Source organism: Mustela nigripes, chromosome 9, assembly GCF_022355385.1.
Source record: "Mustela nigripes isolate SB6536 chromosome 9, MUSNIG.SB6536, whole genome shotgun sequence".
NCBI classification, from domain to species: Eukaryota; Metazoa; Chordata; class Mammalia; order Carnivora; family Mustelidae; genus Mustela; species Mustela nigripes.
In genome coordinates this window covers 49698940-49724531 of record NC_081565.1, presented here as the reverse complement: position 1 = coordinate 49724531, position 25592 = coordinate 49698940, and the positions used below count along the sequence as shown (strand labels likewise).

The 25592-nt window shown below is 41.7% G+C and overlaps 1 protein-coding gene across 1 annotated transcript in view; it reads left to right on the top strand.

Moving 5' to 3' along the window:
* ADAMTSL1 (ADAMTS like 1) overlaps positions 1–25592 on the top strand; it is a 381590-nt gene that overhangs the window by 179874 nt on the left and 176124 nt on the right. The window contains exons 14-15 of the mRNA XM_059411591.1: positions 16176–16477; positions 22554–22683. Coding sequence (XP_059267574.1) covers positions 16176–16477; positions 22554–22683 — 432 coding nt within the window. The remainder of the gene's footprint in view (positions 1–16175; positions 16478–22553; positions 22684–25592) is intronic.

Genomic DNA, 25592 nt, shown 5'->3' with positions numbered 1-25592 from the left:
CTGTTTGTCAAATAAAAAAATAAAATCTTTAAAAAATAAAAAAAATTGAAAAATAAAAAATATTAAAAAATAAAATCTTTTAAGAAATCAAAATAAATAAATAAAACCTATTAAAAAGAATATCTGAAATGAGTATCACAATTAAGTCACAATATGGTAATGCCCTTAATATATTGAATTCATTGTATAAAGTTGCAGCTTTATTAAGAAATACTTGTAGATGTGGACTGTTTTTTTCTAGCAACAGATGGGTTTATTTATGATGTGTTCGATTCATATGGCACAAAGGATGGAACAGCATGATGAATATCTTCCTGTGATATAAAAAAGTATCTCCTAACCCATTTGGGAGAGTTTTACCCTCTAAATTGATTTTTCACTAGTGGCCATGGTTTGTCTTGATCCAGGCATATGTTTTTACCAGATTTTTTGGACAACCCATGGCAAGAATCTTTAAGCAAGGTATTTTTGTCTCTCCTCTTCAAACAGGACAGTGTGAACAAGATCTAACCCTAAATAGATACTTAGTCATGTGGGGCTTTACCCAGGAAAGCTGATTAAGCATGGGCAATCCTTTTTTTCCCTTGTAGCCAGATTTTTTTTTAATTTAATTTTATTTTTTTTTCAGTGTTCCAAGACTCATTGTTTATGCACCACACCCAGTGCTCCATGCAATATGTGCCCTCCTTAATACCCACCACCAGGTTCATCCAACCCCACACCCCCTTCCCTTCCAAAACCCTCAGTTTGTTTCTCAGAATCCACAGTCTCTCATGGTTCGTCTCCCGCTCTGATTTCCCCAATTCACTTTTCCTTTTCTTTTCCTAATGTCCTCCATGTTATTCCTTATGCTCCACAAGTAAGTGAAACCATATTATAATTGACTCTTTCTGCTTGACTTATTTTACTCAGTGTAATATCCTCTAGCCCCATCCATGTTGATACAAAAGTTGGGTATTCATCCTTACTGATGGAGGCATAATACTCCATTGTGTATATGGACCATATCTTCTTTATCCATTTATCCATTGAGGGGCATCTTGGCTCTTTCCATAGTTTGACAACTGTGGCCATTGCTGCTATGAACACTGGGGAGCATATGGCCCTTCTTTTCACTACATCTGTATCTTTGCCCACTAAAGCACAGACAATCTTATAAATAAGTACATTAAGGTGAATTTGCCTTTGAGGATCCTTGCTAAGGAGTCCACAGACATTCCTGCTACTCAGTTAACACAGAGGGAATTATGGTAAGAGACAGACTTCTAAAAATAATAAGATTCTGGTCTGAGTTGCATTTTTACAAGGCTAAGAACCATCCTCTTCCAGCACTAGAAAGGGGCATATGGAATGATGGAAATTGGTTTCTGAGAGGACGGCACCATTATGCTTGCCTCCAACTGATGAAAATATCATTTAGGATTCATTATTTAGTTAGTTAGTTAGTTAGTTCTTAGATTTCCTCAGTTACTTTTTTTTTTATCATTTTCTTTATTTTTTAGTGTTTTGGTAGTTTCAGGTGTACAATATAGCAACTCAGCACTTGCATGGATCACCCAGGGGTCATCACGACAGGTGCCCTCCTTTGTCCCCATCAGCTCTGTCACCCATTCCTCCCACCTAGCTCCCCGTTAGTAACCATCAGTTTGTTCTCTCTAATTAAGAGTTCATTTCTTGATTGTCTAGAATTTAAATGTCAGATTGAGCCCAGCTGGTTGCTTCCACTGTCAAATATATGGGAATAGCTTTCTAGGTATTTTTGAATTTCAGAATTTCACTCTTATTTGCTGAGGGATCAGAACTGCAATGTGATAGTGTAATTCTGTTCATTAACCAGGTAGAAGCTTAATACATTACTGATTTGAATTCCTATCTCCTATATTTAACCTACCTTCAGTCTTAGGTGGAGCTCTTTGCGGAAACACAACCACCACCTCAAGCTAACTACATGCAGCGATGGCTTTGACAGCTCCATTTCTTGGACAAAAATGATACAGTGGGGTCCTCTAGGACCCAGGAAGGCAGTACGTCTACTGTTGCTGCACGGGAAATTAATCAGCTAGCCTTCCTAACAAGTCTGATCTTGTTTGGAATAGGAAGGAAATTGTTCATTTCCTTAATTCCCTCAGGCCACTAACAGGCCCCTCAGTGCTCTGAAGGGTGTCATCTGTTAAGGAAGGCATACAAAAAGGCTATGGCCTGATGATCCTGATGTCCTGCCTTTCTCTTTTTGGACTTTCTGCTCTCTGAATCAAGTCATTCCAGAAAGAGGGAGGAAGGATCCATTGGGTACCTAGGGAAGCCAGTTTCCTCCATGACTTAATGCAGTTGCCAGGAGTTCTGCTTAGAGCGCTCTGAGCAAGCAACAGGTGACAGGTGACTACTTTGGACACGAGGTGACCAGCACAACCATTTCAGCAAGCCAACCCTCCTTCAGACATTAGCATGTACCGGGTAGGGAGTGGGTGGCCCTCTATGCCTATCTTACCCCTAAAAAAAAAAATCTTCGTTTATCTCATCAGATTTTCAGTTAACACCTTTATTTGCACAGTTAAGAAAACATTTTTATGCTTCAACACAATAGGCCTTAAATGCATTGCCATAAATAACCTTGGTGTAAGCCATTTCAAAAAAAAAAAAAAAAAGGATGAAGCACAAGGAAAACAAGCAGGCCAAAGGCCACAGTGATATCTGGATGCCAGATGGCATCAGCTTAGTGATGGGGCTGATTCAATAAGAAGCAAAGGGAAATTCCTGTCATGCATCTGTGTGAACATAACCCGTAAGGAATTAGATACAGAAAGGGAAGTCAGTAAGAGTTGCCATGGTGATCCTAGAGTCATTAAATGCCTTATTTACCTTGTTGGAAATAGTATTTAAATATATAATATTTGAGCATATGTTTACATGAGTCCATATTTATATCCAGAAAAGTTGTCTGAGAATGTGGATGGCTGAACTCAGCAGTTAAGAATGTGAATTCATATTTAAAAAAAAAAAAAAGAAAGTGACTAGAAATGTAAATTGTGTGACATGTGTTTTTATATTTTCCCCCAAAGAATATTCAAGGAATCAAACATCAGCAATGGATCCAGATACTTTTGCTGTTTATATCCTCAGCACAAGGTGCCTGAATTATTTTCTCTTCATGAATCTCAGGCTACAGGAAATAAAAGGAATATTATATATATATATATATGTCTTGAGAATCAAAAATCATCTCATCTAAGATCAAGCAGTTTAAATATGATCTGTAGATCATTAAGCCAACATAAGGGATGTTCAAGCAGAATAAGGTTGAGCATTAGAATTACAAGATGAAAAAAAAAAAGCTACAAAAGCCTTTAATTTTGAGAATTGGCACATCGTAGAAACTAAAGCCCTATACTGCCCAATCAGCCCTAACCCACAATAGTCATGACCTTGCTCACTTTCAACTCCTTCCTTTCTGGCTTCCTTCCCATCTACCCAAGTCATTCTCTTCCATCATGCTCTCTGCAAGAGCACACTTAATATAAGTTCTCTGGCTGATTAGGTATTTTAGATGACTTTGGAGAGTCCACACACCTGCTAAATTGTTCACATCTTCTAACAAAAGAAGCTAAATTTGCTCATAAGTCACCTGCTCTGTCCCAAGCTTTGCACCAGTTTCAAATACTGTAAAAATAAACCCAGTAGTCCTTGCCTTCAAGGAACCTTGAGTGTGTCATTGCAGGAATGATAGGGTTGTGTCCATAGTCATGAAGGTTGGTCATTTATCCACAGACTGAACAAGTGAGCGAGCTGTATTTTAAAAATGCAATCTGGTGTTTCGGTATGCACAGCGTAATAGTGTTACGGATTTAAAAAGAAGTGTAAGAAAATTATTTATTGAATTCCCAAATTCTCTCCACAACCATATGTTTTTCTGAGTTAAAATATTAGCATAGTTCAGCTAGGGTGTGGTAATTCACAAATATGAGCATAAATGAGAGAAGAACACAACATACATGGAAAGAATTGGGGGGTGTTGATAGAACTGATGTTTGGCAGATCGCAGTAGAACTTAGTTGAATCTTCGCTCCAAAACCAGTACTTGAGGAAGGATTATTGGATATTTTCACATAGCCAGTGATCAGGTATTTTGTATACGTACAAAATACGTACCTCAGCAATCCTCACTTGTACATTGAGAAAAGGCTGCAGAAACCATAGGTAATTTCCTAAAATTGAAATTTTTTTCAACACACCATGCTGCCGACTATGTGAGTCGGTGAGGATTGAGTCTGTGTATTTGTGGGCTCAAACTAAGGAGACAGCCCTGCTGAGATCTAAGTAAAAAGCAGTTTAATTATTGATCAGACCTCCGTAAAGAGCAACAATATGCCCAGCAGGGGTGAAGTGTGGGCTCCCATGAAAGACTGGCCTGGTGCTCTTCTCGGGTCCACCACCAGCTACAGGAGACCCTGGACAAGTCACTTAACCCTTTGGCTACAATTTCCTCATTTGCAAAATGAGCATAATAACAAAGATTATGACAAAGATTAAGTTAGTGCATATAAAGTACACAGTATACAGGAAGCTCTCTTCCTTCCATAACTTTCATTAACTGGGATTATGACTGGGCCTTTTCCAGCATCATGCCTCTTCCCAGAGAAACTTGCAGGGAATAAAAACATGTAATAGTCACTTATTTACAAATGGAGAAATTGAGGCAGATGTTTTATCTACCAGTATGGGAGAGAAAAGTACAATTTAAGCTGAAATTCAGCCAGTGGTGCCCCAGCTAACACCACCGTCTTGCCTCTCTTCTGTTCATCGAGCCTTTTTCCATTGCAAGCATCAAACTCCCAACAGAACTTATTCTAGAGGACAAAGCTTAACTACCTCTTTTTGACTAAAAAGGGACCTACAGGGAATTGCAAAAATTAATAAGGAAAGTTAAGAAAGAGCTTAGGTGGAAAAGCATCCTCTCTCAACTCTGGGTTAAACAGAGTCGATCCCCATAGATTGTTCCCAACGTGCAACGAGACAGAAATATCAGTAACAACCTCAGCAGAGCAGACAGAGCCATTTTTATGTAGTCATTAGAAAAGGCTTTATGGCAAACCAAGAAGTTCTAAATTTGTCAGCCCCTCCCAAGGCCTCCACTGATTGCTCATTCTGTAGCTACTTTCAGAAAACTAAATCTGAAGTATTGCTCAGCTCTGCCCCAGAGAGTGACAAAGACAAATTAATGGGATCCACGTGTGCCAAAATAAAGTATGGATCCTGTCACCACCAATATATGTTAAGTCCATTAAGGTCATTTTTAATGAACTGAACTTTTCATTGGGAAGCTTTGCCAAACTTGTTGAATTAAAGGAAAGAAACCTTTACAAAGTTGCAAAATAAACCAATTTCACTCCACGTGAAGAAAAAAAAAAAAAAAAGGTCCATGGAAAGTTTTCTGAGTTTACACTATTTTAGATTTTTATCAAAATCTGGGAAAATGATACGCATTAAAAACTCCATTTTGGTATTAAGTTGAAAACTACAAATGCACTAATAGCATTGTACGCTATAATGGCATGCGAGTCCCTGGGACATGGCTTTTTAAATAATCAGACCAGCCTCAAGGAAAAATCCAACTTTTAAACTGTGTGTGTTCTGTATGATAGGTCAGAAAAGCAATAGGAAAGGAAGATGGCTGAAATGACTCTCATAGCCTCATTTTCTGTTTGCAAAGACTTAATTTGGCTCCGTTTGTATCTGCTACCTACAGTTAGTGGCCTATCTTTTCTTTTTTCTGTGCATTTTGAGTTTCAAAGAGTAGACGAAAAAGAGGAGCTCTTCTTGGGTTCTCCTAACGTAGGAACAACTCCAAAATGCCTCAGAGCATTCACTGGGGTAGCTGCTTGTGTGATAAGACAATGTGACATCAGAGTTATGGATAAATTACTGAAGGTAGCCTCTGGCTCACAGCTGCCCCCAAATCCTTGTCTTCGACAAAACAACATTTTTATTGAGATTGAATCGAAGTGTGATAGACGTAGAATTTAAACTTGCCTCAAGCTACATGATAGACTAATACCCCATCAAAACAAAATGAGATCAGCACATACTGCCTGAGTATAGCTATAAAAAATATAAAATGGAGAAGCCCACTACTGAATTTGGGCACAAAATATTTTTTTTAAAAGACCATAAGAAACTTCCACAACACGAAAAAGTTTTCATTTGCCAGGCCCATACCTGGAGCGGACAGGTATGATTTAATTTCTTTTTGAGTTTCAAGACTGTGTCCTCTTTAGCTTGCTTTCAGGCTTTAGACCCAAGAACCAATCCAATACCAACTCACTCATAGCATCAACTCTCACCATTCTGTGTGTCCACTCATTTGCTCATTTAAAAGTGTTTATTTATTGAGTGTCTACTATGGGAAGTTCTGCCTTCACAGAGATTTGGTATGGTAAGGGAGAGAGTTACTACATAAAGATTCACACTTGATTTTCAGGGGCTGACAACCGCTATGAGTAAATGAAGAGGGGCTCTAAGAGAGTCTAACAGGAACCCCAGCAGCTCAGGGGCGGGGGGGGGGAGCGCGGGGGGCAGAGAGGTAAGGGGAGGGGTGGGTCAGGAAGTCTTCTGAGAAGGGACTTGTCAGCTGAAGCCCGGAGGATGAGTGGGAGTTATTCTAAGCTGAGAGAGAGAAGGAGAGTTGTCCAGGGAATGACCCACCTGCCAAGATCTTGAGTCAGGAAAGAATTACACACATTTAAGGAAGAGGAGGAAGACTAGTGGGGCTGGAGACTGGTGACCAGGGGGAGAAGAGCAGGAAATGAAGATGGAGAAGGGTATAATGTAACCTCTGTAAGTAGTTTGGCTTTGCTTCTGGGTATACTGAGAAACTGTTTAAAGTTTTACATTTTAAGATCCCCTCCACCTATAGCATGAAGAATGGCTTGGTAAGGTGAGAGAGGGGAAAATAAACAGTCTAGTGGCTGTGTCCCACAGAGACATAGTAGCTTCAGTGGTCATGGCTTACATGGCTACCTGACAGCCAGTATGGTGACGCGGTAAAGAGTATGGATTTTGAAGTCAACGGGCATGGTTTCCCATTTATTTAGCAGTAGCACATTAGAAATCTCTGTGCCCCAATGTTATCCTCTATAAATTGGGATGAAATAGTTATGTTAAAACATAATTTTCAAAAAAGTAAAATTGTGATCCATATAAATAAAAAAATGAGAACATGTCAATGTTTTTATTTAACTCCTAAATCATTAAGGGAACTAGTTGTCAAGTTTTACAGGTGAGGTAAACACAACACCAGGCAAGGTAGGCACAAGGCAAGATTTATTAAAGGCACTCTCCGGTGAAGTTTTGGGTCTCAAGAGAAGGAGAGCCAGGAAAGTCACGGCGGGAGGAGGTCGGCACTCTCGGGCGAGGTTCCACAACTTGGGAAGGGGGAGTCGGGCAAGTCACGCCAGGAGGGAGTCGGCGGAGTCTTTTATCGGGCCAAGGCAGGGCATGGGCTCACATCCATACATGGTAAGGTATTTGGTGATCGAAGGGTATGGGGGGGGGGGTCTTGATGCTCCTGTTTCCTGCATAGGTATTGGGTTACCTATGGAGACATGAGCTGGGCATACATCCTTTTGGCAGGAGAGTCAAGGGCTAAGAAAGCGGGGGGGGGGGGGGGGGGCTGGAAGATGGCGGCCCAGCGGTCATTTCTATTGTTCCTCCTGCATTCTTGGAGCCTCGGACCCAACACTAGTGAATTGTTAAAACTTGTTCAAATGAGAATTGGATTTAGAAAGTCTGTATTTTCTACCTGACCAAAATCCTTTGCTTTGACATGAACAGAAAAGAAATTTCCATCACTATGCATTGGAAACATTTGTGTCATCACAACTCTCTACAAGGAAACCTCTGTCTAGCCAAAGACAAAGCCTCATACTTCCATAGAATTAGACAACCTCCCACCCTGAAAGTCTCCAGGCAATGTCAACATTCCATTGAAAGGATCTCTTTTGCTCATTTCACAATGTTTCTGACAGTATCCATCTCCTAACAATGTTATAATGAGTTAATATATAGAAAGAGCTTAAAACACATCAGTAAACATTAGCCATTATTATTGTTGTTGTCATTGTTATATCAAGATGGTGGTAGTGGAGACAGAAAAAAGTACATGAATTTCAAGATACATTTTTGAAGGAGAGTTGATAGAATTGGGGAACCATTTGGAAGCGAGGAGTTGGAAAAAATGAAGCATCAAGAGTTACTCTGTGTACTCAAGCAATTGGATAGCGAATGGAATCATGTGCTGTGATGGAGAAGATTGGAAGAGGAGTAAGATACTGAGGAGGGAAATCAGGAGTTCCATTCTGGGTGTTTTTGGTTGGAGAAGCCTTTGAAATATCAAAGTAAAAGTAAAAGGAGAGAGAGCAATGTATAGTGTACAGAGCACGATACCTACTAGCTGTGTGAATGACTACGATTTCCTCGTCCATCTAGTGATCATTAAATGAAAGTAAGAATAGTTCTTACCTGGTTGTCATTAGGACTTAACAGTTTTTTGTTTGTTTGTTTGGTTGGTCTTAAAGATTTTATTTATTTATTTGACAGAGATCACAAGTAGGCAGAGAGGCAAGTGGGGGGCGGGGGGAAGAAGACTCCCCGCTTCACAGAGAGCCTGATGTAGGGCTTGATCCCAGGACTCTGGGATCATGACCTGAGCCAAAGGCAGAGGTGTTAACCCACTGAGCCACCCAGATGACCCGGATTTAATAGTTTTTATTTATAAAGCTCTTTGGGTAGTGTCTGGCACATACGAATTAGATAAGTTTTTGATAAATAGATTAATTATTTTAAATTAGTGTTTACTCCTTTCAAAGAGTAAAATGGCTCCCAAACCCAAAACTTATCCCCCCCCAAAAAGGAGGAGGAGTAGAAGAAGTGGTAGTAGTAGTAGTAGTAGTAGTGGTGGTGGTGGTGGTAGTAGTAGTTTGGGTATAAAGCTCAGGAAAAAAAAAAAAAGACTCAGACTAAAGATAAAATACTTCGAAGTTGCCCACACATTGGTGGTGTATGAAACCAAGAATCACTGAACCCGTAAGAAGATAGCACCCAGCAGAGCTCCATGGCACAGCAACGTTTAGAGTTCAAGGACAGAAGGAAGACCTAGAAAAGGGGACGGAGAAGGAATTGACCAGAAAAGAAAGACAAGAGGTGATTGTCACATAAGTCAAGAGGATAAAATAATTCAAGAAAAAAGGTATGGTCAGCTTTGTGGGATGCCACAGGGAACAAGAGAGCTGAGCGCACACTGGGAAGCGCGACACTACAGGGCCAGGATTCTCAAAATCTGATGATTACCTGTCTTTCTGCTGGCTTTTCTCTTACAATTAAAGAACTTGTCAACTCCTGATAGTTGACAAGAGCCCTCCTTAATGAGACTCGTTCTCCTACCTTGCTGGGAACCATATGGAGGAAGAGAGGTCAGAACTGCAAGACGAGTGTGACAGAGTCCTCAAGGACATGGCTGTGGGCCTTGACAGAGCCCCTTAATCTCCCACATTTTGGAATTCTGAGAGAACTCTGATACCCCACCGCATTTCCTTCTAGTATAAAGTCTTTGAAAGGAGAATGTGCCCTTTAATCCAGCCAGGCTTTCTTCTCCCACTTCCAGCATTGAGCGCTTCTGCAGGAAAGTCATGGAGGCATTTTTGCAAAGGCCAGCTGCCTCTCACGGAACCTGAGAGGGCATCATTATCTTGAGAAAGTGAGGTCTGCTTCTTGGGAAAGACCACTAAATAGAGTTCTCCTGCTACTGCCTTAGTCTGTGTGGAATTGGGTCCTTCCTTCCTCTATCTAGCCATCTATCTCCTTCTTTTCTTTTCTTTTCTTTTTTTCTTTTCTTTTCTTTTCTTTTCTTTCTCTCTCTCTCTTTCTATCTTTATTTCTCTCTTTCTTACCAGCCAGGAGCATCAGACGGGGCAGTGCCTACATTTTTTTTCTCAAATAGATATATTGGTGTTTGATTCAAAATCCTCATTGTGTTCTGTTATTTTAATTTCTGGAATTGGTCTATGCTTGGATAGAATTACCTCCTAGTGATGAAAGACTCTCACCACCCACATGTGATGCTTAAGGATTTGAGGAGCTGATGAAAAAACAAGTGGTACTATCGGATGTTTTGTGGAGTAATGTCCCAGACACCTTTGAAAAATTGTGCTTGGAGATTTTTTTTTTAAGATTTTATTTATTTATTTGATAGAGATCACAAGTAGGCAGAGAGGCAGGCAGAGAGAGATGGGGAAGCAGGCTCCCTGCTGAGCAGAGAGCCCGATGTGGTGCTTGATCCCAGGACCCTGAGATCATGACCTGAGCCAAAGGCAGAGGCTTTAACCCACTGAGCCACCCAGGTGCCCCTGTGCTTGGAGACTTTAATATGAGTTGCATAACTAGCAAGAATTACTTGCAGCTCCAGAGAGTTGTAAGCGAACAAAAGCAGTTGAGAAATATTTTCATAATTCCATATTCAGGTCAAGTATCCTTGACTAAAGATCTTTCACAATAAGTTAGATTGTTATTTATTTGGAATGATTTAGGTGTGGTTCTAAGTGAATGGAGAGGCCTATTTTGGATCAGTGTTCTCCCAAAACATTAATGCCCTAGCTGTATCTTTAAAGAATCGTTTGTAGGCTGTCTTGGTGCTAAGGGTTTTACAATTAATTCTAAAATCCCTAAAGTGATTCAATTAGAGTCGCCTTCCCTTTGTAGGCTTCCAAAGGTTTTTGTTTGTTGATTTATTTTGAAGGGTTTTGAAAAAATCTTTTACTTTGAGAGACACTAAACCAAAAAAGTTAACTTGAGGTCTTTGATCTCACGTAAAATTGAGACTGATGAAAGAAGGTGTCTCTTGTTCCTTTTTCCAAGTTTCTGTCCCACCCAACAGCAATTTGTTTTGCTCAAGCTTCTAAATGCCTCTTCAGGTCAGATGCCAAAAATGCCTAGCTTTGGTTTAGGAAACTGCACCTTCTCCTAAAGATTTTACTCCATGAATGGGGGGTTGCTCAGAACCAGGAGGAGAACAAACCTTTCAAAGCTAAAGAAAAAGAAGAAAGAAAAGAAGATTGCTTTCAAAATAGATGAGGCAATGTAGAAAAACTGCATCGTTACTAACAAAGTATGGTGACTGTTTTTGTCCCCAAATGATATATTTATGTAAAAGACTTTCTGGTTAATGTGGGGTAGAATTACTTATACAGTATTTTATTTTTCCAATATACTATTTTCCAGATCCTTCTGTAGCCACTAGCTAAATGATCAAATTTTACAACGGGTAAAAGTCAGGATTTTCCTGCATTTATAAAATGAACATCTGTCCAAGATTTTGTCCAATTCATTAATTAAGGAGGGTATCAGGAAGATGTTCCAACCAATTCAAAGGACATTTCAAAGACCCATACATACTTAGGCAAATAAGATGTTGGAATGGATTGACAAGTGGATGCAAAATGGATCTGTCCACAAGACAGCAATTGCATTCCACTAGACACAGTTAATCTGCAATTCTGTGGGCAAGAATGATTTGCATTTTCCATTTTCTATAATTTGCAGAGTGTAAAATAGTTCACAGTCAATACAAGATTGCAGTAACTAGGAAGGAGGCTTGACAGGGCCCCCACTAACCTCTTAGGTCTGTGTTAAAGCCTTTTATCATTTTTCCTCCACTATTTAGTTCATTCCCTCCTCTCTTCTCACCCTGAGATCCTGCCACGACTCTCATAAAAGAAAGAGGATGAGGAAATCTGCAAAGCCTATTAGATATCTAGCTGAAATATAATATCAAAAACTAAGCCAAAATTAAGTATTTTTTAAAAGATTTTATTTATTTGAGAAAGAGAGAGAAAGCACGAGAGGGAGGAAGGTCAGAGGGAGAAGCAGACTCCCCACTGAGCAGAAAGCACAATACAAGGCTTGATCCTGGGACTCTGAGAACGTGACCTGAGCCGAAGGCAGACGTTTAACCGACTGAGCCACCCAGGTGCCCCTAAGTATTTCTCATGTGATTTCCTAGAAGTTTAAGTTTGCGTTTTGAAACTAGAGACTGAGTTGAGGCTGGTAGGAGCATTACAATAACACCCCTATAAAATCATTCTTATTTTGAATAATACCAATGATTTCTTTGAGGGGAGGGGGTGAGAGGGATGAGATTGCTGGGTGATGGACACTGGGGAGGGTATGTGCTATGGCAAGTGCTGTGAATTGTGCAAGACCGATGAATCACAGACCTGTACCCCTGAAACAAATAATACATTATATGTTAATTTTTAAAAACTAATTTAAAAAAATAAACATGTAGAGGAGAAAGGAGAGGAAAGTAAGAGGAGAAAAGATAAATAGGGGAGGCTGGCTGGCTCCATCAGGAGAGCACGCGACTCTTGATCTCGGGGTTGTGAGTTCAAGCCCCACACTGGGCATGGAGCCTACTTAAAAGAAAACAAAAAACAACTTAGTTATAGACCATGTGTGCATAACAGTGGAGCCGAACTCTGGCTAAGATCTGCAGTGACATGAGATTAATTAGCCAAGAGTGAGTGGTTTCTGTTTAGCACTGTATTAATATAGCAATTATTATTATTATTTTGGTCCCTGCTTCTGATTTCATAATAGCCACATATAAACTAAACCAGGTTGGGATTTTACAAGTGAATTTGATTATCACTGCTTTCTGTTTCATAAAAGGGACTATGGTAATAATTCCAATGAAAGGATAAGCTTTTTGTTCATGAAATGAGCAATTAAGCTTGCAAATTGAAGACCAGACAGAAACATAAATCATCTATTTACCAGGTTTCTTTTTTAATTTCCTGGGGATGGGAAGACTCCATGCAGAAATGCTATTGGTCTCCTCTCGAGTTCAAGCCCTTCTCTGAAAGAACTCATTTATCCAGTCATTCTGCATTCATCCCCCAACAGTGCTGCTCACAAAAAGAACTTTAAAAGCACCCAAATTAAACTTGAATAGTGAGAGCTTTTTCATGAAATATTTGTACATCAAAATGATTAAAAAAAAAAAAAAACCACAAAACCCTACTGACTCCATTTTAAAGGTCCCACTTGAAGGATTCTGCTCAGCAAGTACCAGGCAAACCGAGTTTCCTAAGCCTTACACGGAGACCTCCAAGCTCATTTGCCTGCCCTCTACTTGACCTTGCTTCTTTCTACTTGTGGTCAGAAAGCTCCAGATAGTAAACACAGAGTTGGGAGATCTAGGGATGTGGGGGAGAGTTTCGTATGAAAAACAGTTATTATTCACTTGGCCATTTGCTCTATTAGATATTTTTCTTTTGAAATATGATCTCCTGCCTTCAACAAGAGAGAATATATTATATCATACAGTGCATGCACTGGAGAAATTAAGATGACTGCCAGAAGACAGCACCGCTTAAAAGCCAAATCATTTTTAATTGGTGTGAACTTGACAAAGACCTAAGGATAGTGGGTTGGGAGATAAGCCAGAAAGGCTATTTGACATTTGATAAGACTCTCGCTTGGGAGACATAAAATAGATGTTTATTGTTTTTGCTATTAACCCTAAAGGTCCAGATAATAATAAAAAAAAAGACAAATGCCCATGTGTATGCCCCCCTCCACACACACACAATTTATTTTCCTTGAAATGATGCTTCAAGATAAACAAGGTTCAAGCATTGCAATGAGTTCCTGAGGCTCCAGTAATGTGCCCTTTCTACTTCGTGTGCTTTTGGTATATATTCCTGGTCCTGAAATGAGACCAAACGCAAAGTGGGGGACATGATAGGCAACGAGAGCAGAGGGTTTGGTTTGTGAATCATTTATATTCCAGATTTCATCTGGGACTCACTTTGGAAGATTAAACGTGTATCAATTTAACTGCTTGTCATTCTTAGAAACTTCTATATGTGGAAAAGATGGGAACTAAGACTTAAAATGAGTTTGAAGATCATTTATGAATCTTGGTGTGTTTGGTATCTCCGCTAAAGTTTCTATAGCAGGAGTTGGGAAACTACAGCTGACAGGCCAAATTCAGACATTTCTACTACCATCCTCCCTCCGGCTTTTATAAATAAAGTTTTATTGGAACACAGCCATTTGCTTACATATTGTCTATAACTGTGTTCACAGCTTGTTGGCAGAGTTGAATTATTGCAACAACAAAGACCCACAAACAGGGCCCACAGACTCTAAAATATTTTCTATCTGGCCCTTTACAGAAAACGCTGGATGATCCTTGTTGTGTTGTTATGGTCTCTGAAGATGGCTGTTAGAGGTGACAGAACATTAATTCTTCCAGCATAGGAAAAGCTAATAGGGTGCAATGCTTTTTGAGATCTTGTCATTTTTTTAATTTAAAAATAAAATTCAGCACCACATTACTAAATAAGAAACATTATTCACACACTATTGTCAAGGTTGGCAGACCGTTTTTTGGCTTTTTTGGTTTTTCTTACATACAAAATTGTTTAGTTTGCATTTTTCTTTGTCTACACGTGGGTTGTAACATCCAGTGCTTGTGTATTTGTCGTAATTCTTATTCCAGGAGCCATACAGATATATGTGAATGTGTAAATGAGAAGGTTACAATTAGTTTGATGGCAGAGTTGGGTTTTATATTTATAAAAAGCTCCTACAGGTAACAATGTTTAAAGAGAAGGAGACTTTTTAATTTTTTAGGGTACTGTTTCCCCCCACCCAAGTTCTCTGGGTGCCAGAAGATAGATCAAGCATTCAAAGACAGGAGAGGGAGGTGATATAGTGATGAGAATTTCTTGGGAATAATTCTGGATGGCTCTTCCTCCCTCATCCACCTTCCAGACAAGTTTGTATGTGACCTTCATTCTCTCCTAGGGGATGGCTCTTCATGCATGCCTCAGACAGCGTGAGCTTTTGGGGGTCGGGGGAGTCTGGCTCTCCTGGCCAGCTCCAGGCACAGCCCAGGCTCAAGCCCAGGAAACATATTTGTTATGATCCTTCCAATTTGAAAACTTGGATCAGTTTTGGGCTAGAACTTCTATTTCCCTAAACTAGATCTGAAACATTTGCACTTGCTAGGATTTAATGCTATTATCTTCTTATCGGTCCTTTCGTTTTCTGCCAAAATCAAGGTTAGGAGACCAGGTTTGCATACCTCCACAGCACGACTCTGTGAGAAAGCAGTAGGATCGTGGAAAAATAAAAACTTTTTATTCCAAAGTACTTTTTTCCAGATTATTATACTAACTTGAAAATGTTCATAGTTCCCTCTGGACATTTTTCCCTAGATACCTCTCAAGGTCTTTGCAGTCATGGCCAATGTTGATTAGTGAGAGGGAGTCTTTTTAGGGAACTTGGGTACTGTCCCACATTATAGAGGAACTCAGAGAAAAACCAAATTCTCACGAGAGTGGCTTCTCTGAGGGGTTGGGGGAGAGGAGGGCTGTCGACCAAACTTGTACGAATGCAGAATCTCTTGTTTACTGTGCCACGTCTGTGGATTTAAATTTGCAGCATGGCTTTTCTCTATGATATAAAAAGAATTGTAGTCCACACTAATTCAAAGAATGTGTGAGGAACAAGACTTTGCTCCATTCTTGGAAACTTACAAAAAAGAACTCCTTTCTATATATAAATAAATCTTGGGAAGCACATTGAGCCGAAAAGCAAAAGAAAGTTACAGAATATGAGATCCAGATCAGAAAAAAAAAAAAGAAAGAAAGAAAGAAAAAGAAAAAAAAAAAACCCTCTTTAAATATCTCCAAGGGCTTATTTTGTGATACTTTTTAGGATCAGTATTAGTCTGCTATAAGAATAGCCAGCGTCTTGCAGAAGGCACAAGTGCTGGGATTTAGAGAGAGAGAGAGAGGAGGAAGCGCCGAGTCCCTGCTCTGAAGAGCTAGCTAGTATCACTGTGGGTGCGAAGCAGGGAGAAAGCAGGTGGTCTGTAGCTGGAATGTCTTCCAGCTGGGAGTTCATCTGACACCAAAAAACCAATCCAGAAACGGTGGCAAATGAGCTCATGAACTAAACCAAAGCACCCATCGCAAGACAGGGCAGCAGAGCCCTGAGCCCATCCTGGGACAGCGCTGGGCCGGGGTGACAGGTGGGATGCTGGGCTCCGCAGTCCCCTGGCTCCCCCGCCTGGGGCTTCTCATCCTATCCTCTTGTTTGCTTGCCGGTTGCAGGTTCATCCCTGAATCCTGGTCGGCCTGCACAGTCACCTGCGGTGTGGGGACCCAGGTGCGAACCGTGAGGTGCCAGGTGCTGCTGTCTTTCTCTCAGTCGGTGGCTGACTTGCCTGCTGACGAATGTGAAGGGCCCAAGCCAGCATCCCAGCGTGCCTGTTATGCGGGACCGTGTCAGGGGGATGCTCCCGAGTTGAACCCCGAAGAGACGGACGGCCTGTTTGGGGTCCTGCAGGATTTGGACGAGCTGTATGACTGGGAATACGAAGGCTTCACCACGTGCTCCGAGTCATGCGGAGGAGGTAAGGAGGGGGCCTCTGGCCCAGAGCCCCACCATCTTCTTGTCTTTTCCCTTTCTCCGCTCTCCCTGCAAGAGACTGTGTCACGTGACCGCTTCTAGTCCAGGAAGGATGGGGGGGGGGGGGAGCCCTTGTAAATGTAAGGCGCACTGAATGAAACACAGATGTAGTTCTCTTCGGGCCTGAGCGGCGCTCAGACTGTCCGCTGCGAGTGGCCAGCACAGCTCACGCTTTTGCTTTCAGTTGTCATTCTGATGTTTTGCAACATATCCCAGTGTATCTGACTGAGAGACTCGGTTGACGCTGACCTGGCAAGGCTCTCAGCACTCAGTGTTATTTATCTGTGTCCTTGCTTCAGTGCCTGTGGTATGGACCAAGGCCCAAGAGGACAAAACATTCTGCTCTTCCCCAGAACGGGGTAGAGTTCCTTGATGGATTCGGCTGATTTCCCGAAGCAGTATCTCTTTACAAAGGGAAAAGGGTATAGAAACCCACTTAACACCTTGGTTACCTGGGACCAGAAAGGACTTTAAAGGCTGACCCCTCTGCCATTTTACAGATGAGAAAACAAAGATCCAAAGAAGCTGAGTGACTTGAAACCACACACAGCTAGTGAATGACCCCTGGGATTAGGCTGTTATTGATCTCTTTGTCTGGAATCAGCACAGCACACTTCTTAGGCACTTAGAGAATTCCTGAAGCTTGCCCCTTACGAATATTATTTAACGGATGTTAAATGTGTATCAACCTGGTCTTTAGGGGTATTCATCAATGATAATAGATTCAGTGATTCTTTATTTCAGGTGTCATAATGAGACTTGGGGTTGGAGGGGGAGAGGAAGGCATTTAAGTCAGCAATGAATTCTTCATGGTTACGATCTTTCTTACACTTTAGAAAATACATCATTTCATAATGCCATTGCCTCCCACATCTACTCCCAAGAGAGATTCTGATAGGTGAGGAAATGCTGGATAATTTCCTGCCAGACCCCTCTCACTGGCTATCAGTAAAACCCTTTTGGCATGTTAAGATTCTGCATTGCCAGCAAAGTTTCTCAACCAGTATAAAAAAATATCAAAATTATTTTCCAAAACTGTTTTGTAAACCGTGACATTTTGGAAAGTCTTTTAAAAAGGCCTTTTGTCATTATTGAGAATGCACAAGTACTTGGGCCCAAAATGTTCACATGCACTTGAAAAGGAATGAATAGTGGAACAAGTCCGTACTAGCAAAGAATCCATCTTCTCCATCAGATCTTTGAGCAAGCATTTAGTAGTTTTGACCTTGAGGTTCTTGTTTGTTTCTACTTCTTTCAATTTCAAACCGTGAAATTCTTAAGTGTTTTAATGGAGGGCCCTGTTATTTTTAAAACCTAAAATTTTCCATCTGATTCTGGAAGAGTTTCCTGGAACTCGGCTAATCTCTGTTCTTAAGGGGTTCTCCACACACACTGAGGACATCTTTTCTTCCATGGTCACAAAGGGAGAAGTGTTCAATAAAGCTTCGAGAATTCCCGAACCTGGGCAGGAACCGAGAAATCAGGTGGAAGGACCACAGCTGAATGCCCACAGTGGCTTCTTTCCAATAAAACGAGTGACTCAGGAGTTCAGGTGGTGTACTTTTATCCCCAATTTCCATGATCACCTGAATGGAACGATCATTATCTCTGGTCTAAAATGCCTGTGCTTTGGAAAAAATTTTTGACTTGTGGTCTCTCAGTTATGGTTCTCAGTTACAAGTCAAGCCTGGAATTTTACAAGCAAATGGAAAAACTAGACACAGTTATGGAATAATAAATATCCAGATACCTTTATCTTTAAGATTCTAACCATTCTGCCGATCAACCAGGGGTATAAAACTCAAAGTGTAGAGAGCCTGCGGAATGTTTTTAATTTCAAATGTTTTCAGAAGATAACTGATTTGCATATAAGATTTAGATGGTTGATACACAATTGATCTCGGCCTGTAGGAACTGAGTGTTTTTGTATAACATAAATTGTACATCCTTTATATCCAAGGCAGGGTAAAGTTACTGAAATGTCTTATGTCTTTAACTGTCAACAACTTTGCACACTTACCTACACTTATGTAACTGTGCCAAGGTAATATATTTACACCTAAAATGTTAGAGTTGAAAATTCCAAAGTGGTGAAAATACGTTTGGGTTATCTGGCCCATATGATGCCCATATGCACTAAAAAATCATTTTGCTCCATGGGATATGTATATTTTTGAAGTCAGTGTTTGGCAGTAACATTGTATTATCAACTTTGATCTTTCACCAAAATCTAACCCACGAGGTTATATATATTTCTGATCATTCTTGCTGAAACCATGCAGGATTAACAGAGAGATTTTTAAATCAATTTTGGGTCGTAAGGCTGGTAGAGCTCATTTCATTGTCTTCCCTATCTCCGTAGCAGAAACTGGATAGACACAGAAGTAACCTTTCACCTAGCAGAGGTAGCAACCAGAAGGAACTAGTTAGCAATTTAGGCTGCAGTTGGTGGCTGTGTTTCCCCAAGCTGTCATCAAATATCATGGAACAATCATGCTGTTCTGGCAGATATAAACACCGCAAATCCCATTTTGTGGAAGATTGAGCCTAACCTGCTTGGATATGTGTCCCGCATCCCACTATCATCTCCTTGTTATATTTGAATTTCCCATACGTGAGCTCATAGTTGTGGTCAAGGACAGTGGCTTTGAACCTGAACAGCTTTATTATATTGAACTCCTCGATGGTAAAATCAGCATTAAAATGAGCTGAGGGAAAACTTGAAACCACTTCAGCAAGAGTGAAAGGTGAAGGCTTTACCTGCCGCTCCCCTTCCTTATGAGTCCTCTCTCCTTTGATTCTGTCAAGAAAGGAAAACTCAAAAATCGTGAAGTACGGTACTTAAACATGTGTTCTGTGTTGGTTTAAAATGTCCTCCTAAGTGCAAATCCTAGCCTGTTTGGAAAGAATATGCACTCGATGAGCTAACTTCTCACATCCTGGCCCCACTCCACTGGGCCAACTATGCTTTGACCTCACAGGTGAGGTCTCCACACACCCTCCCTCTTGCAACTTCTCATACTCCCACACTCCCCAGCTCCCTCCCTCCGTGCGCCTTCCCCAAGGCGTCCTATGCTTAGAATGCCCTGCCCTTGAGGCATTTTGTTCATCATGCCACAAAAATGTATTGTGTGTTGACCACAGGGCTGGTCCCAGATACTCCTTACTTATGACAGAACTCTGTCCTTAGCTTCCCTCAGCACCCCAGGCCCCGCCTAAGAATGCCTAGGCAACTGGCCGCTATGGCAATGGCCATTTAACACGGTGTCAGAGGCCTAGTGTTTTGTTTTATAATATGTTAGATTCGAATTTAGTAACTCTCGAAGGCCACTTAATCTTGGCACTGAACCACCTCGGAGGTGATTTTTCTCTTGAGCAGGATTTACTCGTTTGGGATAATAAAACTTCGTGTTCCATATATCTAAGAGAGGACTATACTGAAGTCCTTCTAGAAACTTTAGCCCTTGCGACACTTGTTCTGTGCAGTCTGAGAAGGACCTAAGTGCTATGAACTAGGGACCCACAAAATCGAAACAGAGCACCTCCCTCACACATCCCACACCTGAAGCACTTTCCAATGGGGCAGATGACAAGAGCTGTGATCACTTCCTGCTGATGTCATCGACTCCATTTCATAGTGCTCAGTAGCAGAAAAAAACAATCTATTTTAGAGCAATGTCTATAATCTCTTGAATATTACCCAGCAGGCAAATGAATCAAAAACTTAATTTCTTTTTTTTTTTTTTAAGATTTTATTTATTTATTTGAGAGAGAGAGAAGGAACACAAGCAGGGGGAGTGGGAGAGGGAGAAACAGATTCCCTGCTGACCAGAGAGCCCGACTAAGGGCTGGATCCCAGGACCCTGAGACCATGACCTGACCCGAAGGCAGATGCTTAACGACTCAGCCACCCAGGTGCCCCCAGAACTTAATTTCTGATAAAACCACAGCTTTTGATTCTGGATGGAAGAGTTCGCTTCATCCAGCACCTTGTCGTCATTACCTTAACAATGCCAGACTATTCCAGAGGGAAGTTATCAGTGATGATTTCAACAATTTCTTGTGAAATGTTTTGCTATATCATCATACCATAAATTTCAGATGGCTCATCCCAGCTGCAACCTAGAGAGCAACACCCTGTTGCCAGCATTACAGAATATGATGGGGTAGCTTGAATGTCTAGTATAAATCGCAAATGCTCCACCCTGACCTGGCCATGATATATTTAAATTAAACTTTGAAACTCATAAAAAACTTAGAAAGAAGAAAATTTACATTTATGGCCTCAAGGTAAATACTGTGACTGATTTTTAAAAATATTTTATTTGTCAGACATCTGGGAAGAAAGAAAGGTGATTCAGATTCTGGCTTTCAAATGTCACTTTTTAGGGTGCCTGAGTGGCTCAGTCCATTAAGAGTCTGCCTTCGGCTCAGGTCTTGATCCCAGGGCCCTAGGATCGAGCCCCGTGTTGGGCTTCCTGCTCCTCAGGCAGCCTACTTCTCCCTCTGCTTCTGCCCCCCTCTCTCTCTCTCTCCTGAATAAATAAAGTCTTTAGAACGTCACTTTTTAAATTATAGTCTTGCTGAGTGAGTGACCTTGAAGCATTAGGGTATTGATTGGAGCAATAACTCCTTGGAGAAGCATTGAGTAGATGGGAGAAAAGAAGCAACAGGGCTAACAAGTGTATGGCAGTCATACTCTATTAGGTACTAACTGATAAAGTAAGACAAATAAAAACAAGAAAATATATATTTATATATAAAACTAAAAGTAAATATTTAGCTCCAGATAAATATACTTAGATGCACATATCTTTACACAGCTGTGTGTGACTGAAAGCAGACTATCAACACTGTGCCGTCTCGCCTCTTCCTTACACTGACTTTGCTGAAATGATCTCGGTCAGATGTCTAGGTTATTCCCAAAGATCTCCGGCAGATGTAAGCAGCCTTTTAGGATTTTTAAGTGTGAGCGCTGTCATTAAAAGTTCCAGCACTAAGCCACTGCCTTGCCATGTATCAACTTCATGACCTTAGCAAGTCTTTCCACCTTCCTAAGCCTCAGTTTCCTTATCTGTCAAATAGTACAAAAATAGTGCTTACCTCATGGGGTTGTTGAGAGAATTGCAGGGTGCGGGTCACGCTGTCATCATTTGGCACCTGGCTCATAATGTACAACCCATGGACTTCAACTCTTTTTATGACTATGGGCCCCAGAATGAAATGTCTGGTCATTATTATACCCAGCTAAATGTTTCCTTGCTCCATGAACATTTCCATAAGGGGTCCTGCATACCACCTGGAAAGACTTGCCAGTAACCCTGTGCCTGTCCCAGCTCAAACTCCTCCTTTCCTAGCTCTGTGTCAGAGACATGCAAGTGTCAGTGAGAACATCGTTTCCCACAGATGTAAAAAAGATTGTGTTTCATGCATATAGTCATTGTGCTCTTAGTTCTCTTTTTTTGTCCCAATTTCCAAAGCTGTCCCCGTTACTAAAGAAACAAACCAGATCCAAAAGGCAACCAACGAAGACTGGAGCCTCCAGTGCAAGGCCCCAAGAGAACAGCCATTTACAGAAAATTAGATATTAAAACTCAGCTCTTAGCCTCCCTTCCAAATATAACCATCTCCGGTTGATTTAAAATACAACATATAAAGGTCTTGGGTCATTTTTTTTTTTCTCACCCTCCTCTCCTTCTGCATTAAATTATCACTTCTCAGCTTTGGCAGCCATATAACTTTGGTGGCATTTTCCTAAAGCATTTCATGAGTCCTGGTGCAAGTTCTCTCATGACAGATGTAGGCCTCCTCAAGGAGCATGTTTACAGATGCCATAGCTCACGAGTACTTTCTCCCCGATTGAGCAACGCCTGACAAGATGGGCAGCTCCGGGGTTCATGCTGCAATCTCTGACATGCAGCCAGAGTCTAACCATCACAGAGGCCTCCCACCAGCTGCCTGTCCACACTTCATAATCCCACTCACGCCCACTCTGGCCTGACAGTGTGATTCGTGTGCAGGTGTCCAGGAGGCTGTGGTGAGCTGCCTGAACAAGCAGACAAGGGAGCCTGCTGATGAGAACCTGTGTGTGACCAGCCGCCGTCCCCCGCGACTCCTCAAGTCCTGCGGTCTGGAGCCCTGCCCGGCCAGGTAAGGGGGCACTACGCCTACCCTGCCACCCAGCAGCACGTTCCAAGGGAGGTGTTGTCCATGGGCAAGACCAGAATGCTTATTCAAAACCCAGTGTTTTGAAAACCAATTAGCATCAGTTCTGACTTTTAGTCAAATCCACTTAAATGTAATTGAAAGCAGGGCTTTGGAACTCCAGCCCCATGGTCAGGCTCAGGGTCCAGAAGGCTCTGTGCACTGAAATGAGTCCCATGGCGTGACCGGAACGTGCACGTGCCACACTGCCAATGTCTCCCAAAGGGGATGGGATGCAACTGCAGGCTTCAGGGTCTCTGCCACTTTCAGGCTAGCTCGCAAGCCTAAAACACCATGGTGATGGATTGGCTCACGGGTTGCCGGGCGCAAGAAACTGGAATGACTGGGTGGTATAATGGATCCACCGTGAAATCTGTATGCACACAGCATGCAGATTCATTATAGCACGCTCTCCAGTGTATGTGTGTCAGTCTGCATGCATAAAATCAATTAGAGCATTTCATTGGTCGGTCCTGCCTGGGTCCCCTTTTTACCCAACCTTGAGTCTTAGCTAATCAATCCAATCACTGTTTAGTCCACACAATTTTATGCTGTCTTGAGAGACTAGCCTGCAGATACTTCTTTGGAACAAATCTCTGTGGAAGCTAAACCATGTTATCGATGATTCTGGTTTCAAAGGGAGAGGTTTCAAGAACCAGAGCCAGACATTCAAGTCTGCTGATGGGATGAAGACTGTTATAAGATGTGACCTTATCTTATGAAATGAAAGGGAATGCTGTTTCAGAACGATATTTCTTCTACTTCTGCAAAGTAACACAGAAGAAGTAATGTGTTGCCTTCAGGAACTGACAATAATTTGCAGATGTGGCTTATTTCTCAGTCAACAAAATGCCTTCCTTTGACACTTAAAGGATACAGACTGCAGGCCAGATCAGGGTACTTCTGCTGGTCACCAAGATGCCCCATATATTGATCTGAATGGCAGGCTTGGTGTCCCATTCTGACCCAGAAAGGAGGAGAGCCACTGGGGCCATCTTCTCCATGACATCCAGAAAAGCCATCAGCCAGTAAAATAGAGTCACAGGCTAGATCCAGAAAAAACTAGATCCAGTGCCTAGAATCCTGAGAAGCCTCTTTCCTATCCATTTCACCTGGTCCCACATCTCCAACTAACCTCACCATTCTCCAGTTGGGCGGACCTAACTGCCCAGGCAAGGGATACAAACCCCTTTTGTTTGACTCCATTCTCCCCAGATCAGAAAAAGCCGAGTGGTTTTGGCATGGGTAGCCTATAAGGGCCTTGCATAGGGGGTCCAGAGGTTTTCCTCTGAGCTTTATCACCCACCAGCTTGCATTGGGCAAGATGGCTGCCCTTTCTGTTTCCACATGTGCAAAACAAACAGGCTGTGTCTGAGGTCACCACATCCTGCTCAAATATCCCATGACTCTTTGTTAGTCTATAGGCAGACCCAGCGGACAGCTACTGCCGTGGGCTGATAATTGATGTCATTTCTGTTCCGCTTTTTTACTGTCACTTTAAAAACAAGCCTAAGTGTCTAACCACATTCTGGGGTTGTAATGACATCCACATGCGGTGGTGGGCTGAGAAGTCAGCACCCAAGACCAGCTGAAGATCTTGTGGGATTTGCAGCCACTAAACCCAGTCCTTCCCGGGCAGCAGAAGGGATAGGACACAAGGTGTTACTTCCCATCCTCAAAGTACTGACCACAGTTAAATTAGATGAGCTTAATTTACTCTATGACCTTTATACTGACTCCAAGACAAGAACTCTTGTTAGGCTAAACTTTATTACATTTGCTCCAGATAAACGCAGTGCTTTGATCTCCCACCAGCCAACTGTCAGACTGACACGCAAGACCTCTCCTACAAGGCACAGCCAGGGGTTTCTTGGGCGAACCATCCACAGCTGAGTGTGTGTAGACTGATGCTAATTAAAACAACAGAGAGGGCCAATGGACAGTGGCCTGAGATGACTCACTCTCTTCATCTCGTGTTAAAGAGCCAAAATCAGATTTTCATCTTAAAAGTGAGAGATGAATGGAGGTGCATCTCCTATTTTGGTATGATGCTGGGGGAAAGCCATCTCTCATTCAGAAAGTAGGTATAAGATGTACACAGAAGGGAAAAATGGGTTTGGTAGGGACATAAGAGTGCGTCCTTTTCCTAAGCACCTTCTAGAAGGTTCCGTGGTTAGTAATTTAAATCTTTAATTCACAGTTCTTATTGTGTACAGATGAGTGTACCCTGCACATTTTAGGGTGTCCTCTTGTGGGCTCTTGGTCTGTATTGATATCCATGTGTTCAGAACACCATAGCATTTTCGCTGGGACAAACAGAAATTATGTTTCTAGTCTTGGTCACTACATATATGTCTCTGAGAGGCGGCTGCTGGTTAAGAGCTGAGGCTTTCCCAAACAGTCATCAGGGAGCCACTTTTCCTCTCATGTGTGGTCAGAGTTCTCCAATCACATGAAGAATGCCATAGGCCCAGAGGGTATGTGCCATCTGGGCTATCTTTCTAAGATTAAATGTACCTTCTCCTGACTTTAATTCTGTGTGGATGACTAGGCTGGTATCAGAAGCGTGTGTCCAACTTTCTCCAGGATTAGACAGATACAGTCTTCCACCCAACTCTCCACAGCAATTAGAGTATTTTCAAGATGGAGGTATTCTGATTGTTCCAATGTGTGTGTGTGTGTGTGTGTGTGTGTGCATGCGCGTGGGCACACGTCTGCTTGAACATGCATGAACATGGACTGCCTCCATTTCTATGGCGCTTTAAAAAATCGTATTTACCTGTTGAAGAGGACTATATATATATATATTTTTTTATTTTTTATAAACATATATTTTTATCCCCAGGGGTACAGGT